This window comes from Triticum aestivum, chromosome 3B (assembly GCF_018294505.1).
Source record: "Triticum aestivum cultivar Chinese Spring chromosome 3B, IWGSC CS RefSeq v2.1, whole genome shotgun sequence".
Classification (NCBI taxonomy): domain Eukaryota; kingdom Viridiplantae; phylum Streptophyta; class Magnoliopsida; order Poales; family Poaceae; genus Triticum; species Triticum aestivum.
Genome location: NC_057801.1, coordinates 690442843 through 690464295, shown reverse-complemented (window position 1 = coordinate 690464295; position 21453 = coordinate 690442843). Strand labels below are relative to the sequence as shown.

The 21453-nt window shown below is 47.3% G+C and overlaps 1 protein-coding gene across 1 annotated transcript; it reads left to right on the top strand.

Moving 5' to 3' along the window:
* The first annotated feature begins 14749 nt into the window (after positions 1–14749).
* On the top strand, positions 14750–20187 carry LOC123067707 (uncharacterized). The gene is made up of 4 exons (XM_044490389.1): positions 14750–14878; positions 15710–15952; positions 18886–18954; positions 19536–20187. The coding sequence occupies exons 1-4, from the start codon at positions 14750–14752 to the stop codon at positions 19875–19877; spliced, it is 783 nt and encodes a 260-aa protein (XP_044346324.1). The 3' UTR covers positions 19878–20187.
* Positions 20188–21453: the final 1266 nt, after the last annotated feature.

The window sequence follows — 21453 nt, the reverse complement described above, 5'->3', positions numbered from 1 at the left end:
GGGCGCCTTTGGTTAAACGAGTAGAAGCACGGGTTGGCGTTGGTGCATGTTTCTTCGTAACTGCTCGTCCACCAGCTGTCGCCTCCCTGCACGTGAAAGATGGAGGAAAAAAGGTGGCAATTGTCAGACAGCATACTCGTTGCCGCGCTTAGTAAAATCAAGTGCAAAAAGGGATCATTCTGTTCCAAAAAATACAGATAAAGCAAAAAACTAAAATTAAAGTTGAACCTCCTCCTGGCAGCTACGGGATCGGTCCTAGACCTCTTGCCAGGAGAACCCTGCCCAACATCCTCTGGAGACCTCCCCCTCTTTGATGGCAACACCCCCTCGCCTCCCACAGCCGTATGTTCTTTGACTTTCTCCGGTGGGGGGGACATCTGGTGCATCCTTCCCCTTGTTAGCACCTACACGAACTTCAGCATGTTCATCATCATCGGTGTCCTCTTCCGCGTTCTCCATGTCATCGTCGTCATCCTTGCTGAGACCAGCATCTCCATCTAGTTCATCTTGTGTGTCAGCAAGCTCTTGGGAACTGTTGTAGTCATACCGGCCACGACAACCAGTTGGCCGATGTGTCCGTTCTGGGACAAATGAAATAAACTGCCTCGCAACCGCGTCACTGTCAGAGCCACTAAGAGACGTCCACCCCTCAATCAACTTCCTAAGTAAGCCGGTCATTCCGGATGCAAACTGCCCAATTAGATGCTCAACATGTGCCCTCGCCTGTGCACGAAACAAAGAAGGAGAAATAACCACCCATATTACAGTCACTTGCGCGAGATCAAAAATAATCCAAGGCAAAACCATAGATGTAGATCTTTTGATTACCTCAGTAGGGTAAGACGGAGCTGAGTGCACGTCCATCCACTTTCCAAAGTTTTGAGGCCCCCCAAACACGCTGTAGCCTATAGCATGCTTGGCCATCAGCTGGGAAAAACAAAAAAAAAGCTAGGATGTAAGAGAGAATGATGAACACCGACTAGCAGTTCATGTGTTGTAAAACTGGAAAAAAAGACGTGAATGTAAGTTTCAACACGAACGACATAGTTGCCATGTGGAGTGAGACATGGATACCATGCGTAGACAGCCATGGCTAACAAAGATAGTCATCTCTTGTGAACCACAGACGGCTGCCGCATGTCAAATTTATAAGCATGCCGTGTAGAGAAAGAAACCAAAACTAACCTGCAGTTTTCCATATTTGGTATCATTACCCTGTCTGCAGCAAGCACAGTCTTGACAGCGTTGATAGTCCACGCAGAAACAGCAAACTTGTGCGTAGGCGGCGGGCCTCCTGTCCCAGTGAAATCCACTGTGGACAGATCAAGACAGTCGACGTACATGAGCTAATGTACAACAATTTTAAAAAGAAATAAAATATCAGTTGCCATCATGGTACTTTGCGGGAAAAAACAGGATAATCTATGTTCCCATGATAATCAAGTTAAAGTGAATGAAAAACAGAAAAAGAAGAAGTTGTCATCTGTGTGTGCTAATTGCCATCATAATGTAATGGCAGTTGCCATATTGTAATGTTGGCAGTTGCCATATTGTAATGATGGCAGTTGCCATCATAATATGATGGCAGTTGCCATCTTGTTATGATCAGGTTGCCATGCATGAATAAACGGGTGTTAAAAAAGAGTGTTCACAGAAAAGACTCGTAAAAAATACCATTAAATGCAGTCGACGACCCTTTTGGTACATCTTGTTTGAGAATGCATCGTGCAGGAAGTCAGCTATGAACTTACACCAATTCATGTTCTTCACATCTTCCAGTTTTGCCTGCACCGCAAAAAATTTCAGGACAACAAGTTGCCGCATCAGAAATCGAATGGAAAAAACATCAAAAAATACTGGCAGTGACTAGCTTTACACATGACATCGGAGCAAAAAGATTGAAGGAAAATAAATTAGTAAAGATGGATCATTCACCAGGATGGGGAAGCATTTATTGCTTGGGTGAAGAGAAGTGGTCAGCGCGAAAACAGCTGAGATGAGGTACATGAGTAGCTTCATCTTAAAAACATTTCCATGGGTTGTCATGGCCTGCAGCGAATCTGCCAGTACAGACGTGTTCAGCATGGATTCCAACCCAGGAAAAAAAACGGGGGAACAGCGCTTCCTCGATCTCGTTATTGACCTCGTACGGGTCTTTGATTTGTCCACAAGGCACACCCAAAGTGCAGAACACATATTCCTCGTTCAACGGTAGTCTTCCACGTCCCGGAATCACAAATTCCCTGGAGGCGGGGTCGTAAATCTCACCAAGCCAGTCGCATACAAGGTTGACAAGATTCGTGCACCGAACATTCATCAGAACCTGCATACCCATCTCAGCAGCAGCTCCCTTCTGATCGTTGGTAAATCTGTCAGTCAATGTAGTCAGTCGTTCTTGGGAGGCTCTGTTGCGAATACGTTTCTTCTTCTGCGAAAAACATACAAAAAGAATCAGTTGTTGCCATGTTTTGCACTGTCATGAAATTCTAGGTCATGACAAGACGACTGCAAAGCTCGAGGTGGCAACCAATAACATATGCAGGAGGAGGGGTGTGTGGACAGTTACCTCATCGCCCTCTTTTCTCCGTCCAGTTGCCCGATTATGCTGTGGTGGATCCATGAAATCATCATCATCGTTATGACGATGAACACGAGCCATTCTGCTGAGGTAGGAACAGACCAAATTGTCACGGTGGAAAATGAAAACAGAATGCAGGGAAGTAAGCAGTTGCCACATAACAGAAAATGTCAACTAGTGAATGCAAAATATCGCATGAACATGCACGCACCCCTTGTGATTGTCGAAAACATAAATGTGGCAATTAAGCACATTGGTTACATTTGAAAAAGTGTATAGATCGTAAATGCACTTGAAAACAAAATGTTGAAGTTGCCATGTTAGCACAATATAGTACTTATTGAAAGTCACAGAATCCTCCACTGCACAAAGCCTAATATGTGGCAGCTCACACCTTGTCCTAAACACACCAAATGAGTTGCCATGTGTTCAGAAGAAAAAATGTGCTTGGTTGAAATTGCCATGTTAAAATGTAACACATAATACAGAAAAGCAATGAAAAACATATAATGAAGAACCAGAATAATTGCCACAGTGTGTTCAGATATCGCAAGTCATCATGGCAAAACACGAAAATTGCGTCTGTCGTACAATGAATTTGCCACATTATACCCTGTATTGACTGTAATATGGCAACAGACATGCTGTGGTCAGACAAAATAGTTGCGATATGGGAAGCATATGTATGGCATCTGACATAATTGATTTGCAAATTAGTTGCCATGTTATGAAGCCAAATTACCACATTATCCTGTCTACAATATGGCAACAGACAAGGTGTGTTCACATTCTATTTGCCACAAGAATATACTATCCAGGTGGCAACAGACACAGTTGATGTGCAGATTAGTTGCCATCAAGTGCAATTGATTGCTGAAACTGCAGTGACTACCAATTAACTACACTTTACAATTCATACAGTGTGGCAACTATCACAGTATTTTGCAGGAAATTAGTTGCCACATGGAAAAGCATGATTGTGGCAACTATCACAGTAAGTCAGGAAATTAGTTGCCACATGGAAAAGTATGTTTGTGGCAACTATCACAGTAATTCAGGAAATTAGTTGCCACATGGGAAAGCATGTTTGTGGCAACTATCACAGTCATTCAATAAATTAGTTGCCGCATGGGAAAGCATGTTTGTGGCAACTACAACAGTCATTCAGGAAGTTAGTTGCCCATACACTCATGATAGGTAATCAAGCTACCAGGTTTGCCTTCATACTGCAGTTTCAGAAACACTAAACTAGATCTAGGGTTCAATGGCAACTGTAATGACTTGAAATTCAACCTCAAAATTCTCCCCGAACTGATCACAAATACCAATTCGAATCAATACGCAACCAACAGACCGGAAAACAATGGCCCAATCCCAAGGCACAACCAGTGTGTGTCTCTGGACAGGCAAAACCACACCGGCGAGACCGCCGCCGCGGCGGCGACGAAACTGCCCAGTGCCACTGAATACGGCAAGCACAGGACTCCGCCGCCGGCGGGAACACCGACGCATCGCCAAATCGCCTGAATCCCTACGAATCTCGAGCGAAGCATCGAACGGGGAGGGAAGGGGGGAAATGCGGGCAAGGATTGCGAGAGTGGGAGCGAGCATTACCTTCAATCTGCAGGCGCTCCGGCGAAGCCGCTCCGGTCCGGCGAGCACCACCGACGGCCGCGAACACCGTCGACTCTTCCGCCTTCGTCGTCGCCTTCTCCCCTCGACTTCTCCCCCAATGGTTTGAAATGCGAAGTGGGTTGTGCGAGTGACTGCGGGGATGAGGAAATGGAACCGTGACAGGGAGGGGGGCGAAGTGCGCGACGTGTTTGACGTCAACCACGGTCGGCGTGGGGCGTGCGGGCGCATGGCAGTTCCACCGCACGCCCCCGGGTGGCAACCGCTGACCGCGGAGGGGCAACCGGCGTGCGGGCGACCTGTCTCACGCACCACACACACGCCTTGTCCTACGTGGCATAGAAAATCGATCAGACTGTGCCAAGATTCGTGCAAAACATACTGGACGGCGATGGATGCGTGTGGTCGAGATGGTGAACGCCCACACGTGTGGGCGTTAACATTTCCGTAAAAAAAACGACCTGTGCACGGAGCACGAACTAGAGCCAGAATCGGACATCCTAGGATGTGTTCAGTTTCAATCACCAAGTGGAATGGCATGGGTCTGACCCGTACCTGGGCCTCGTTCCGGCGTTCGGTACATCACTGAAATGGAATCAACTTGTTTCCACCGAACGAATATTCTCTGTATATGCGGAACCAAGGCATACCTTCAAATCGACCGGACCACGCGGAACGAGCGGACCCTGCGCCTCTTCCCCCTCCCCGACTCACGCGCACCCTCCAAATCCCAGCGCCGCCACACTCCCCCGACCCAGCGCCGGCTGTCCCTCACCTCCCCGTCGCCTCTCCTCTCACTCGTCTTTCTTCCTCACAGCCGGCCATCCCGCCGCGCACACATCCAGGCAAAGAACGATGAGCGGTCATCCCGTCGCGGACACATCTGAGAGACCATAGCTGCTTGCTGCGGGCAGCGGCTAAGGAGGAGTGGAGCAGTGGCTCGTGGCTGGCCGGCGGCGGCCTTCCGGCCTCACCTGCTAGCGGCAGCTCCTCCTTCCTATGCCTCTTAACGATCTGTTATTTCTGAAGGCGCTCAAAGTGCAACCTCGCGAACTCGGCCGTCATGGTGTAGCTGCAGACCATAGCTATTGACAGATAGTTGTTTCTAGCAGTGGTGCCTGATCTGATTTTTCCTGGACGTTGGTGTGTGTGTGTGTGTTGCGTGATATGATTTTTCTGCTCTCTGATTATGATAGATTCTCGTTCTTTGATCTTGTGTATCTGTATTGCAACGTCTATATGTACCTCTTAGTTGATATAATCAAGTGTTCACTAGCATTCATTAGTTTTCTATCAGAATCTGATTCAGTATGAATCCATCTAATCAAATGAGATGAACAATTTCATTTCATTCCATCTCTCGAACCAAACACCAACATATAACCGTTCCATTCTTCAAAATTGCTCCTATCAAACACAAGGACGGAACCGACCCGTGCTATTAAAATGGAACCATGACATTCCATTTCACTTCGTTCTTAAACCAAACACACCCCTAGAGTAGGAGTATAAAGCGAGACACCACAGATTGGTCGATCACACATAACACAACGCGACAGGCCACAACTCCGATCCGTGACCACACACGATGTGTAAGCACATGTCGAATATACCACACGTGTGGTGGATATCGACGTCCAAAAAAAAAAGAATGTGCCACGCGTTTTGAATTCAAAACGGCACCGGTCACTCCACGCAGCTCGAATCGGAGGAGGAATCGGACATCATGGGAGTACCCATAAAGTAACCAGAAACGGGAGCCGCCACAGCAAAGATCGATCGATCGCAACGGGAGAGAGCCCACAGCTCCCATCCGTGACCAAACAACGCGCGCGGCGGCCGGAGAAGATGATGAACATGTACGAGATCACGGACAGGGTCGAGCGCATGCTGCTGCGACGCCAGAAGCTGCCCCCGGCGGGGACCAAGCGCAAGATCCCGGAGCCGCCCGCGTGCCCTCCGCTCAGCTCGATATGGACGACGAGCCCTGGAGAGATCGAGGAGAGGGCCGAGATGTTCCACGCGTACATGAGCACCGTACGGGAGAACATCCGGAAGCTTAAGGAGGCCTTTGCGCAGGACGACGACGTGGAGCAGGCAGATTAAGCCGCTTCGTGCGATAAAATACGTGCTCTGCAGTTCCGTCCTTTTGGGACCTGCATTTGTATTTGCTCCTTCCGGTCCAAATTGACTGTCGCACACGGAGGGAGTAACTTTTTGTTATCCTTTTTTAAAGGCAAGATTTGCTGTACCGATGAAATTTGTACTTAGTGCCGCCGCCGCCAGGTCCCCTCGCCCCCTCCCTCGCTTCGCCGCCGCTGGAGGGGCCGCCGGCGAAGTTCGCGCGCGCCCCAGGGAAGGTGGCGGCGGGGCGTTTCCCCTCTCCGCGGCGTTGTGCGTGCATGCGCTGCCTGCGTCGCCTCGGGTGCGGGCGAGATGCAGGGCCGTGGGAGTGGCTACAACGCGGGGAGATGCCGGATCATGGCCGGGCTTGGTCGGATCTAGCTTCTCCGCCCCGTTGGTCGCCCTCGATGGGGCTCGGTGGCTTCGTTCTGGCGGCCAACGAGGGCTGGATCCCGGGGCGGCGGCCCCACGACGGAGGATGTATCAGCGGCTATGGTCTTGCGACGAGCGACACGACGGCCGCGGTGGTGGACGATCCGTGCGCAAGACGCTTGATGGAGGCCATTGGAACAGATCTGGGTGAAGACCTGCTCGCGGCTGCTGCCGAGGCCAGCGATGGCGGCACTATTTGGTGTCGTTCCCTTGTTGAAGGCATCGTTGTTGAGAAGTTTCAGGCCACTATCTGCTACCTCCGGGGGAAACCCTAGATCAGTAGATCAGATGACGGCGGCATTATTGTGTTGTTTTCCTCTTGTGGCGTCATTCTTGGAGGTGTACACGGGCTCGAGGGACCAGTGGATGGAATAATTGGTGGAGCGGTGTTTCATCCTGCACATTAATGATGGCGTTTCTCGGTGGCGTGACGCAGTGCAGATTCGGCGCCCGCTTTGTGGCGAGGGACTCGCGCAGGAGGGTGACGTCATTAGACGTCGTGGTGGCGTCGATGGCAGAGAGGCCGGGCAAGGTGGTGCAGCAATACAACACTGAAGATGGATTGGTGGTAGGTGGCTGCGGCGGCCTTATACCCGGCAGGCGTCCTAGTTGAGGAGTGCGCCGGACTGGTAGATGCCCCATACTCAGCAGGCGTCCTGGTTAGAACCTTAGGTCTTAGATGTTTAGGTTTGGCTGCGATTAGATGTGGGCATTCGGTTTAACCGAGCTGTTCGGTTCGGTTCATCGGTTTTATAGAAAAATCGGTTTTCTGAGATTGGTCACCGATCGGTTATCTTGAAAACGAAGAACCCGGCGATTCGATCCATCAGGAATTTCGGTTCGGTGTCGGTTTGACCGAATAAACCGAACAGAATTGAATCTAGCCAGAAAAATTGGCAATCGCGAGCATTCCATGGCAAAAAGGATTGACGAACACACAAGATTATATTAAAGAAAGGAAGAGTAGGTGCAGCTGGATGTTATCTCACACTCGCCGGCCGCCAATGTAAGCAAAAGAGGAAGTGAGGGCGTTGGGGAAGTAGGGGGGGGGGAGGAGATTGTGCTAGCCCAAGAATCACTGTTGCGCCTGCGCGCCGCGCAAGCTGCCGGACATCGTCGCCGTCTACTGCGGTGGAGAGGAGGGTGTGGGGTATGGAGGGCTGGAGGGGTGGCGGCTGAGCAGGAAGGGTTGCAGCCTGGTAGGCTCGCAACCTAGGGTTCCCGATTGGAGAGCCTTGGGTTGGGGCTGTAGCGATGATGATAGAGAGAAGGCAAGTGGTGACTTCACGTAATGGGTTGGGCTATTTTTTGGGCCATTGTAGGAATGCCCTCGGTACCTCGGTGTATTCGGTTAGCCATCGATGACGACCGAAAGTAGCCGAACTAGAATCGGTTTTCTAAATCTGGGCACCGAGAAAGCAACCGATTTATTCGGTTCAGGTCATTTTGGTCTCGGTCCTGATACTTTGGGTCGGTTTTTCGGATCTCGGTTTTTTATGCCCACCCCTAGCTGCGATATCTGTTTGGTATTAGGCCCAGCGCCCCTTCATCAGTTGAATAGGAGTAGCGACAGTTGTTGCTGGCTTTAGTCTTACTGTTATATGACTTTGTAAGGTCTTGTAAGAATAATTAATAAAATGGCCGTATGCATCGCCCAGGTGCAGAGGCCGGGGGCCCTCCTCCTTTTAAAGAAAAAAACTTATTCCTTCCGTTCCAAATTGATTGTCGCACACAGAGGGACTAACTTTTTATCATCCATTTTAATGGCAAGATTTGCTGTACCGATGAAAAACTTTGTTCGTAAGCACACTTCAAGCACCTTGCATTGTCCAGGACCAGAGGAAGGACTCAAAAGAAGGCCGGAGAGAGCTTTAAGCTGCATATGTCTTCGCTCTTAAGAAGAGTTCCCAAGGACCATGCAGCAGTGATCATTCTTCTCCCCAGGACACTAGCCAATGAGTAGGGCAAAATATCTCATTTGACATTTGCTCGGATAGTTCTAAGAGCATCTCCAACCACAATTGCAAAATTTGACACCTCCCGTTTGTCCATGGACGCCACGGACAGCAGGGGCTCGACTCCCATTTGCTCGCCCACGCAACCGCACCTTCCATAATAGAAATATAGAACTATTCAATAGCCTAGAATAAATTGCTGATATGTTGAGTAAATTGCAAAAAACCACCACATTTGTGCAAATGTCATCAAACACCCATCAAAATGCATGTTTTCCGGTGGGTTTTTTTCTGAGGCATTGAAAACTTTGACCCAATTGTGGTGGTTTTTTGCAATTTACTCTGCTGATGTCAAGGTCATTCAGCATTACTAGTACATGAAAAACCATGGTCGCCAAAACCATTTAATAAGCTTGTTCAAAGAGACAACATCCAATGTCATTAAACAACGAAACTCTATGAAAAAGGAGACAACAAAACATTATGTTTCACAGCGAAGATTCATTCTACTGATCAGTAAACTTGCGCATGGAATAGAGGAAGCAGTTTGTGTGTGACTGCGAGAGTGGCTAGAGGCGTACATGTGCTTATTCCTAGAAAACAGAAACACCTTAAGATTTCAATGGTGTTTGCTGTACTTGGTGATAAGATCGCCATATTGGAAATGAATTATTGTGATAACATAGCAACATAGCAATATAGCAGTGTCAATCTGCTCCAGAGGAGCCAAGGTGAATTGGACTCTGGCACTCACCGGCGGAAAGACGAATACATCTGCTCCAAAGTGTGTGCCCTGGATACATGGAGCGCATAGATAGAGATGATGACATCACAAAGTGACCAGGAGCTCATGCGACAGAGCACAGGGTGGAATCAGCAGGTTCGGCACCAGCAACATAGGCCATTCTTTATTCATGGCATAGCTTCCCTCGGCTCACTATTGCAGCCTTCCCATCACCATGGTTTTCCCCGCCTTGTGCAGTGACCTCTAAGCTGCTCGCTTTAGGCAAAATTATACAAGAAATTTCAGAAATTGCATTATTATCGTATTAAATAGACATGTAAATAGTATAGTAAAGTCTGTTCATACTTTTCAAACCAATACGTGCTGCGATTTCCAATTTCTTTCTGGTGTAATCCAAATAGTTCTTCCGTTTCTCAACCTGAAAGTAATATTGGCATCCACTTGAAAATATAGCCAATTGGAGGCAGATCAAGTTCACAAAGAAACAACTCCTAACTACAGTACAAAACTAGCAAGATCAACTAACCATTTTCTCAACGGCCTCTATGATCAAGGGATGAGCTTCGTCTTCCGAGAACTACATATAGAGCAGTGTTAAATCAATGTAAATGATTCGAATCAGGCATGGATCTCACACAAAGCATGCTTACCCCCTCATCAATGCCAGCCACGTAAGTATCATACTGGAAAAAGAAACAAACAGAACAATTAGTGAAGCGAAATTATTAAATGAAAATACGAAACCATATGTGAAGTAATTAGCTGAAGAAGTAGATTGTTATCCTTGACGAAGATGAACCTACACTAGAGTTTATCCAACTGGGGCCTGGATAGCTATCGAGTGCTAATTTGATGTCAGGTCTGCGGAACGGGAAAATGTTCTCTTCATACAGTTGCTTCAAAGCATCACCGAAATTCATCTAAGCAATGTCAAGGCGAGTGGATATCAATATCACAACGGAAAAGATATCATGAATTTTCTTAATTGTGAGGATTGGCCGGATAATATAACCTTATTCCTAGCAACCCGTTTCCATATCTCAAGATAGACACCATCCAAGTCCTTCCGGTGGTTAAAGTCAAACCGAAGGCTATATAGATGCTCCTGAAATTGGAAACAGAATTGTGAAATACCATCACCACTTATTTCAGCAACCAAATTAATAGGTGGGAGAAGCGCATTACACGTAAGGCAGAGACAATTGAGCGTCCGAAAATATTTGGAAACCTCATCGCAATCCTCAGTGTTTGAAGAAAAGCCTCTAGCTCGTTTCTCAGCCGCTACACAACAAAATTAAATGGTTACCATGCTCATGTGTGACACTATAGCACAGTGTAGTTAGAAATGCAAGAGGTTTTGAGGAGTACCTGATCGCCGAAGAGTGCTGCTTCGTTGTCAATCCACTGTCACATGGAAAAAGGAACATTATCAGACCAACTTAGCATGACGAATACAATGGTTTACACTTTACTGCATCATGCCTACCTTAATTTGCTCCGCCATCTGCTCACGGAACTGGACATACTCTACATCTCCCTGGTAGGTATGATAATACAGGCGGTATTGCTTCAAATCTCCATACATACCCTGCAGAAAGGAAATGTCACTTGGGCTGCTGCTAGTACAAGCACATAAAGAAACATGGGCACTTGCTGAGTTAATCATGACTATCATAAAAGGACATTAACATTGTCTCAAAAACAAAAAAATAAAAGGACATTAACAGTTTCCTTTATAAGGAGTATCATAACATTCAACCATACGAAAACAAAGTCCATCCCCAACCTCAGAGTAGTTAGAACAGAATGCCCATTAACTGGTTCTGGGAACAAGTTTGATAATGTCAGCATGGATGAAAGTTAGACTAATTGGCATGGAGAAATCAATTGTTGACCTACATGATCACGAAGCACTAGCCGTTGGTAGTCTTCCAAGCCGGCAAGCTTGCATTGTTCAGGATGGAAGTACCATTCAGGATTGTCTTTGGCGCGCTGGAGGAAATTTATTTCATAAGCATCCAGACAACGCTCGAGTTCCTTGCCCAGTTGCGCATTATCTGGTTCCTCTCCGGGCGAGGGTAACTGCAGTAGAAGAGCGGACCGTAGATGAACACAAACGCAAAGGCGGAGACATCAGACTACGAAAATACACACACAGGACGAACCAACCAAGCAATATATATCATGAAAACTGTGAAAGCTAACCATGATAAAGTGATAACTGGTACCTCATGGGCTTGGGTGTAGTACCGGGAGAGCCGGCGGTAGACCTCAACCTGCTGCCTTTCATCGCGTATAGAACGATAATACGGTACCTTGTTCAACTTACATTTGAGAGGTCTGATCTGAACATGGAGGTTTTCAATTTCCTCTGCCTCTGCCCCCTGTCTCTCGTTTGTGGGCCGCGAAGGAGAAATTGATTTTTCCATTGCCGGATTCGCGTCGACGCAATTGTCCACTGCAAGAGCATGACTGGGATCCATGGGAGGGTCGATTTCGTCGGCGGGCTCAACGATATCTGCCTTGTTTATGCTGACCATCCCCAGCTCGGTGAGAGTTGTTGCCGCCTTGATAGCACTAGCAGTAGCAGGGTGGCAGGATTGCGTTGTTTAGACGGAATGTACCATTCTACACTCAGGAGTAAATGCTCCTGGTGTGAACAGTAAAATCAAAAAAATAGAAAACAAATTCGAAAAAATCTGAATTTTTTTTGTGACATACTTTCACAAGTGTTTCTTGTGCATGAAATTTTTCATCACAAAATCACATTCGTGGAAGTCGTGCCGAAAAAAACAAAATCGGAGCTCCAAAATGCTTAGTAACATTTTCAGAGCATCGATTTTGTTTTTTTTACCACACCTTCCACCAATGTGATTTCGCGATAAAAATTTACGTGCACAACAAACATTTGTATAAGTATGCCACAAAAAAAATTCAGAATTTTTTGACATTTTTTATTTTACTGTTTACATCAGGAGCAAATGCTCCTGGGTGTAGAAACTCCACGTCTTAATAATAATCTAACCAGCAAACAATCGTGGAGATTACCTGGTTCGCTCATGGACCCAAAGCAAAAACGAGGGAGAGAGGCAGAGGGCGTTACCTAGCCGTTGGCGGTCGGGGGAGGCTCCGGGGAGGCGCGCCAGCGCGTTCGGGGAAGAGGAGGATTCGCGGCGCGGTGTGTTGGCCGGCGAAGGGGCGACTGACCGGTGACCGGAGATGGGGCGGCTGGTGGCGGCGGGTGTAGGGCCTAGGCTAGGGGACGACTGTGTGCTGCTCGATCGTCGGGCGAGAGATTGAAAAGGAAAGGAAAATTTCAGGAACCGTTACGTGGCAGAATCGTCGTAGATCAAATGGAGTCCGTAGTCGTTTCGTCCGTTTCGTTCGACCTTCCCTTCCACATACAACGTGTCCTCCGTAGTAATGCTACACATACATATATAGGTTTACGAGAGTTTTACAGGTATGTGGATTTTGATTGATGACTATTCTCTTGATCAGTAAATAACTTGTAAATCTCTAAGAACTTCTTCATGCATCGGTGACTATTCTCTAGATCCTTGCATGCACTAATTTAATGCACCTCAAAATCTGAACATGTGATGGTAAATAATAGAAATAAGACTTATAAAATAGAAAAACTAAAATTTGAAGATGAACCTTATAAGTTATAAACCAGAAAGGAAGCAGTATGTCCTTTTTGGCAAAGACTTAACATCTTTTCAAAATGCACAAATGTATACCTAGATGCATATAGACATTTTTTTTGAAATATTTGATTTTTTAAATACATGGGACATTTTTAAGAAAAAATGATCCAAATATATTATAAAGGTAAGTACAAAGCACCCCAAACATAATAGAAGTTATATCAAGGACCACACATCACCGAAACGACCGCCACCGCCGCTATAACGAGTCACTGGCGCACTGTTGTAGTCACTCCCTTACTGGAGCCAGCTTGACCTTGTCGGTAATAGTCAGGGAAGTCTTCGTGCACGTGCCCCTAAGGAGCAGCATCCCAGAGCCGCAATTTGTCGTCCTTGAACCCTTGAATTGATCTAAAGTGTCTTACACCAAATCTCGTCGTCGCATAGACAACAAGAAACACCTAACCTCACCGCCCAAAGGAGGTAGGAGGAATCTAAGTAGGAGCTTCGTCATGACGAACTTGAGAAGGATCAGAGCCCTCAAGACCAACTTGAAGATGAAGTGACACTATCATCCTGAACGCCTATGCAAAAAAAAACTAAATTACTAACCAGAGCTGAGGCACTAGTACCCCCTTCCTTGTCACTGGTCGCGTGTGTGTGGCAGACAGAAGGGAGATGGACCCACGGTCTTGTCGACAAAGCTTGGAGAGTAAACACGGGCATCTCTCGGGCCGGGCCGGTTTCGGGCCGGGCTCCAGAAAGCCCGGTGCTAAAATGTAAAGCCCGAGCCCGAAAAAAGCCCGACAAAAAATCACGTTTACAAGCCCGAGCCCGGCCCGGCTGAAAAGCCCGAAGCCCGTAGCCCGGCCCGAAGCCCGAAAACTCATGATCTTGATGTGCACCAAGTTACAGAAACAACACATTTCAGCAAACAACAACATTATAAACAGTAGCACGGTATATACATGTGATCTTTAAGTAACAGCATCATATTTCACAAAACAGCAGCATATACATATTTCACAAAACAGCTGCATTCCACAAACAACAGCATATATAGTTCAATAAGTCCACAAGCAACATAGTTTGACAAGTCTGCAACATGGTTCAACAAATCGATTACATAATAAAGATATCAAATATCAAGTTCAATGCCACAAGCTGATGACTCCTTTGAATCATCCATCTCTTCCTTGTTCCATCAAGCTATGTCAACTTCATCATTTTCCTGGATGAAAGCACAAGTTGAAAATAAGAAAAATAGGAATGGCATGAAACACGGAAGCAAGTTTGATATTAACAAACAAAACAAGGTAGTGAAGGAGTGCATAACTGATATATGGTAAACAAGACAAGATAGTAAGTTAGATAGAAATGAGCAATGACATGAATGAATACAAACCGAATCTCAAGACAACTCATCTGCATGAGAACTTGAAGGTCCACCTCCTGTGGTGCTCATTTCTACAAAACAAACAATACAAGAATCAATGGTAACGTGTACAACGGTGATGTTAATATGAAACAACAATAGACACTTTATGCCCCCGATGGGGAGGGCGCGCCGCCGTCAGATGGGGAGGGAGCGCCACAGTCGAATGGGGAGGGACCGAGGGAGCACCGCCGTCTGATGGGGAGCAAGCGCCGCCGATGCGTGGCCCTAGAGGAGGATCAGGTCGAGGAGATTGGGCACTTGGGTCTCGAGGACGATGGACTGGTCAGGGCTGCGGCCGCAGCAGCCGCTCGTCAGGCCGACGAGGTACATCAGCGCCGGGGCCTCGCCATAGTCGGGGCAGTGCCGGGGACTTGCATCGCCGCCACCAGTTGAGGGGGATCGAGGAAGGTGGACTGGTCGGGGTGTGCGTGCGGGTGCGGGAGCGGGGAGCGATGGGGTAGGCATTAGGGTTAGGTGATTTGTGGGCTAAAAGGCCAGCCTGTTGGGCTGGATCGCTGCTTCTCAGCCTCTTCGCAGCAAATGCTCGGGTAGGGCCGGGCTTTCGTTCGAGTTAATTTTGGAGCCCGAGCCCGGCCCGAAAACTAGCCATGCTCTGTTTTCCAAGCCTGAGCCCGGCCCGAACACAAGCCCGGCCCGGCCCGGCCCGGGTTTTTCGGGCCGGGGTCGGGTCGGGCTGCCAGGCCGGGTTGTCCATGCCCGGGTTTATTGGAGAGGACGTGCCCTAGCCGCTGTAGTCGAGAGAGGGAAAGAGAAACTCTAATGAGGGGCTACAGTTGCATGACAAAAAATTTAACATCACATAAATACATTTTGTTGTATACGGTAACATTTATTAAATATAAAGTGAAGATTTCATTTCAAATATATGAACATTCATATAAGGCACGTAAAAAAATATTTTTAAAATATAAGATTTTCACATTATTTAAGTTGATTTTGTCAATAGATTTTAAAAATATGTTCATTAGATTTTAAAAATACGCCTGGCACGTGGCACGGGCTAAACGGACGGCCCGCAGCACACAATGGAAGTGTTTAATGCTCGTCCCCACTCTTTCAGAAGAAAAAAAAAACTCGTCCCCACGGCACGACCTTCTTCTTCTTCCCCATGATAGCTGTGTGACAGAGTAGTAGCTGTGTGACAGAGGAGACGGTCACAACAAACCCCCTCGGCCCCTCCCCCCATTCCATTCCACCAGACCCCGCGACAGGCCGCAGGTGCACAGCCACTTCACCCATGCCATAGCGAGGATCCAGCGCCACCGTCTTCGCTCCAGGGCCTTGTGCCGGAGATCCCGCGAGGAGAGGCGGCGCCTCAGCGAGGGTGGGGGTTCCGCCCCGCAGCCACCTCCCCCCACGGAGCAATTCGTCCCGAAGGTGCGTCCACTCCCCATCTCCCATCTCCGAGGTCTCACACGCCCCGTATTCAGGCCGCTCCGCTCTCGGTAGATGGCCTCGTGGCCCCGCGTCTCGCTCGCTTGCGGGCAGGCGGCCTCTGGCCTGGGAGGGTGGGGCATGCCGCGTTGTGGAGTTGGGTAGGTTGTTTGGAGAATGTGATTGTGCGCTGTGGCACGAAGTTTGGTGTCGAGGGTTGGGATGTCAGATTTAGAGTGAAGGGAGTGAAATTTTGATGGCGAGAGTTCAGAAATGATGATTCAGGGTTTTATTTCCATCAGTTTGAGTCCATCGACACATATAACGAACGATACGCATGCTGATATGTGCCTCAGCTCATGGGAGAGCACCATGTCAGTTGGTGCTTAGACACTGGCGCCAACAATCATATGACAGGCAGAGTTGACAAGTTCGCCGAGCTGGACAAGTCAGTCAGACAATTCGTTTTGGAGATGGATCTGCAGTGGTAATATGTGGCCGTGGAGTTGTGTTGACACTTTGGTGAGCACAGAATTCTCACAGGTGTGTATTATATCGCCAGGTTGTGGATTAATATAATCATTATAGGCCAATTGGATGAGGTCGGATGCAAGACTGAAGTTGAGGATGGGGCAATGTCTGTTTGATCGGCAGCGGAACATTTTCACCAAGGTAAACCAAGCCAGAAACAGGATGTACTATCTCCATGTTAATCATGTGGAGTCGGTGTGTATGCAGTCGGTGCACGACGAGGAGGTGTGGCACTGGCATGCTAGGTCTGCGCACATAAATTCCATCTATCCCAAGAAGATGTTTCAAGAGGGGGTGGTGCTTGGACTGCCTCTCCTGGACAAGCAAGAAAGGACTTGTGATGGCTGTATGTTAGGGAAGCAGCGCCGATGTTCCCATCCCAAGCAAATTTCTGAGCTGATCAACCACATGGACTTCTGCACTGTGACCTCTGTGCCCCATTATACCAGAAACACATGGAAGGAAGAAATACTTTCTGCTTCTAGTTGATGACCTGCACGGTATATGTGGGTGTTCCTCCTCAGAAGTAAAAATGAGGCAGCTGCAGCTACAGTGAAGTTTCAGGCTGCAGCAGAGCTCGAATCAGGACACAAATCGAAGGTGCTGAGAACTGATCGTGCAGGAGAATTCAGGGTAATAAATTGGAAGTGAAGAGACGCCTCACTTCACTGGTTTCTGCATGGGGAATTGGAAGAAGGTGTGTTTGTTTCTCAATCTCCAGGTTTTCTCAATGGAGAATTGGAAGAAGAGGTGTTTGTTTCTCAGCCTCCAGGTTTTGTTGTGAAAGGAAATGAGCACAATATACTAAGACTTTGCAAGGCCTTGTACAAGCTGCCGCAGGAACCACGTGTCTGGAACGCCAATTTAGACAAGACTCTCATTACCCTTGGCTTTGAGAATTGATCCAGCGGTTTACAAGAGGAACCATGGTAACTCAAAGCTACTGGTTGGGGTATATGTAGATGATCTGGTCATAACCGAGAGAAGGAAGAGGTGATCAATGACTTCAAAGTGCGGATCAAGAGGAAAGTTAGTATGAGTGATCTAGGATGGAAGTGAAGCAGTCCTCTCAAGGTATCACGCTCTGCCAGTCGGCATATATTTGAAGGATTCTGGGTCGCTGTGGCATAGGGAACTGCAACTCGGATTCATCTCCAATTGAGCCAAAGTTGAAGCTAAGTAAAGTAAGTGATAGCCTCCCTGTTGATGCAATTGATTACCGTAGCATTTTTGGAAGTCTGTGTTACCTTGTGCATACATACCTGGATATATGTTCTGCCGTCAGAATAGTAAGCAGGTTTATGGAGAGACCAACTGAAGAAATATCTGACTACAGTGAAGCATGTACTGCGGCATGTGTGTGCACACTGAATTATGACTACGGTTATAAGAAAGAAGCAGCAGATCAACTGCAAGTCAATGGGTTCAGTGACAGTGATTTGGCCGGTGACAGAAATGACAGGAAGAGTACCTCGAGTGTGATCTTTTATATCGGTTCGAATCCTGTTAGCTGGGTTTATCAGAAGCAAAATATTGCTGCTCTCTTCTTGTGTTTAGAAGAATATGTTGCTGCAACGGCAGCAGCATGCCAAGGAATTTGGTTGGAACGTCTGCTGAGTGGTCTGCTCGATGAAGAAGCGGTGGAAGTAATGCTGAAGGTGTACAATCAGTCAGCAATCTCGTTGAGCAAAAATCATGTTCGTCATGTAGAAGCAAGTATATCGATGCACGCTATCACTTCATATGTGAGTGTGTTTAGTCGGAAAAGATCGTGCTTGAACATGTCATAACTGACGAGGAGTTGGCTGACATCATTCCAAATGTACTTGGAAAACTGAAGTTCTCTCAAATGAGAAAGAAGATTGGGATGAAAGCAGTGGCTCAAGAACAACAAACTTAAGGGAGATAATTTAAGTGTTAGGTCTGTTGTCCCATTTATTTTCCTTTGATCAGGTTTTGTATCGCACGATCATGCTTACCTCGTGTCATAGCTTGTTTAGTCCTTGCATCAAATAAGTAGAAGTATGAATGTGTGCCTGTACACGGTTGACAGTGCCGTAAGATTAGGATCTCGCTTCACATGATTTAGTCCATGGGATGGTATGGGAGAAAAGGCACGTGCGCAGCTTAGGATTTGGTCAAGTTTGGTAAACGCAAAAAAAAAAAGGAAAGAGCCAAAAAGATTGGTCAAGTTTGAAGGGTGTTACGCATCGCCAAAACTGTCTCTCTGTTCTCCGTTCTCTGAAATTTTTCCTGTTCTCTGAAGTGTGTTCGTCAGGGATCTTGTAGGAGACTAGCTGAAGAGATTCCCACCAAATAATTCCATGTGATTGCGTTCTGATTTTGATTTAACCTTATTTGCTTTCTGACTTGATAGGTTAAATTGTTTCTTTTTTTGAACTCAGGTGGAGATTGAAAAGTTAACTGAGGAGGAGATTGAAAGGGCATACCAGACCGTCTTTCAACTTGATGAGGTAAAACATTGGGCTGCGTCAGCAGAATGCATTTGCGGGATAGATGAGAATCTCGTTTAGTGCAATTAACACAAAACAACATAGTTTTACAGTCCTTAACTCCGTGCCCAGGGAGCACACTTATAGCAGATGAAAGGGGGCCTACTAGCATCAGTATTAGCATTACTACATGCTTCAGCACTAACAAAACCAGTCCGAAAATTCTCTTTAGCATTGCAACTATTTCCAGCACCCATGTACCCAGTCTCAAAATTTCCATTAGCATTGCTACTAGCACCTACACTTACAAAACCAGTTCCAAAATTGCCATGATCTGTCCCCTGACCAGTTCTCTGAACACTCATCCATGTCTGCTGAAAATTGCCAAGGCTCCCTCCCCCCAACTGCATATGGTGCTCAAAAACATAACCTGGCTGGTTAGAGGCTGGGAATATACTTGAATTCCCAAACTGATTGTGCCCAGAAAAAACATTGGTTGTTCTCATTCCCAAACTGATTCTAACGCATTGGTTGTTCTCATTCTTTGTTGTCAGATAGAACACGTTCTAATTGTTCTTATTCTTTGATCATTTGTACTACAGGAGTATCGGAACGTCATAATTGAGGAAGCTTTTTATCAGTCTGAAATCAAGATGCTACAAGCTAGAAAGGCTTCTATTGATGACAGGCTTTCAAAGCTGAAGCAGAAGACAAAGGAGCCCGATTCAGACAGTATAAAACATATCAGATCAGGAACAAGGAAGGTCATCGAACTCGAAGAGTCGATTGATGCACTGAAAAGTGAACTCAGCAAGACCTGTCTTCGTAAGGCAAAAGTTGAAGCTGTATACATATCCTCCATGTCCATCATTGAGCATCACGTGGCAAACGAAGGAGAGGGTCTGTTTCTTGGTTGCCTAGCTTATGTAATGATGATGGAGTGATGTGAACACCCTAGGAGAAAAGTCACTGAGAGTAACGAGTATTTGGTCAATGAGTAAAGGTGGGTGAAATTGTAAAAACAGGAAACACAGTACGGTAAGGTAGCAGGAGTATAGTACTTACTATATGGTTAGAACATAGGTAAACCTATAAGTACAGGTTGGCGAAAACATGTGAAGGAGACACGACAGCTTCAGGTTAGCTTGTGAAAACTTCAGCGTCTGTTGTGCCTGCCTGTCAGGTGTGGAGGTTCATCCGAATTGCAAGTTTGCACCCTTTTGCTTGGTGAATCATGATGAAGTTCAGAACCTATATGTGATGTGTGCCGTGGCGTTCCTACTTATGAGCTTTTACCTCTCTAGCTTATGATTTCTTATTTGCAATTGCACGTGTAACATGTTAGTAGCGCAGCAGGTTGCATAACAGAAATGGTCTGAGTGAATGGCTTCGACGGGGACGCCTGGAGGGCATGAGGGTAGCAATATGCAAATGGCCGTGGATAGTGACGGACTGACGGTTGCATCTTCTCTCCTTTTCACTTTTTTTTTGAAGACCGCCCTCTTGGCATTTTAGTTTAGCTTGCGGCTCAACTTCTGTTTGCACACACGCAGACACGACTTGATCTTGTCTCCAGCCTAGGTGCCTCCTTAGCACACAAGTGTGCAGCAAAGTTAGCACTCCTACTGACAAAAACAAAAGTAAATCCCTGCAGATTCGAGAGATATGATCTCATCTCTCTGAAGATGTGGCCTACAGCAGACCGATCATCTCCCTGATGCCACAACGAGCACGCTCATTGGCAATCAGTTTCCATAGTGACATTGCCAAAGCCCTTCTCCAGCGCACAAACCGACCCATCTCTGCACGCTAAGGAGAAGGGAAACTAGGCACACGTGCACATGTGGAATTCCTTTTTTTTGGGCAACGATCTGCGCCGGTGCGCCGGCCCAACTGTTGGGCCGGTCGCACCGCGGCCGTTGGATCTGAGCGAGTGGGCCGTTGGATCCGGCTGAACAAGTTCGCCCTATCATCTTCTACCTCGCACCACGGCGTCGCGCCTCCTACCGCCCCCGCCGCTCCAAGCGTTGCGCAGCCCCTCCCCTCTCCCCTCCCCCCCGCCCCCGATCGTCCTCGTCGCCGTGCTCGCCGCCGGTCACCGTAGCCGCTCGCCGTCGCTGCTGCAGCAACATTGTAACTGCTAGCCGCTCGCCGTTGTTGCTTTGCCCCGTGCAACAGCCCCACCCCGCGGTTGAAGCTTTTGTTGAGACCGTTGTAGCTCCGGTTGCAACGACTGAAGCTCGCCGGCATGCTCGCCGCCGCTCATCCCCGGTGTGTATCTTGCAAACAAAAAATCGAGCACCGGGGAAGATGCCCAGTGCTACAACCAACGACCAAAAAAGCTATAACTAGCGATAGAAAAAGCTTCAACCGGCTACGGAAAAAGCTTCAACCAGTATACGACTAGAGCCATGGATGACCAAGAAAAGTTACAACCGTTGACAGAAAAAGCTTCATCTAGCGACGAAAAAAGCTTCATCCGACTATAAAAAAAGTTTCAACCGTGGAATCGAAGCCATG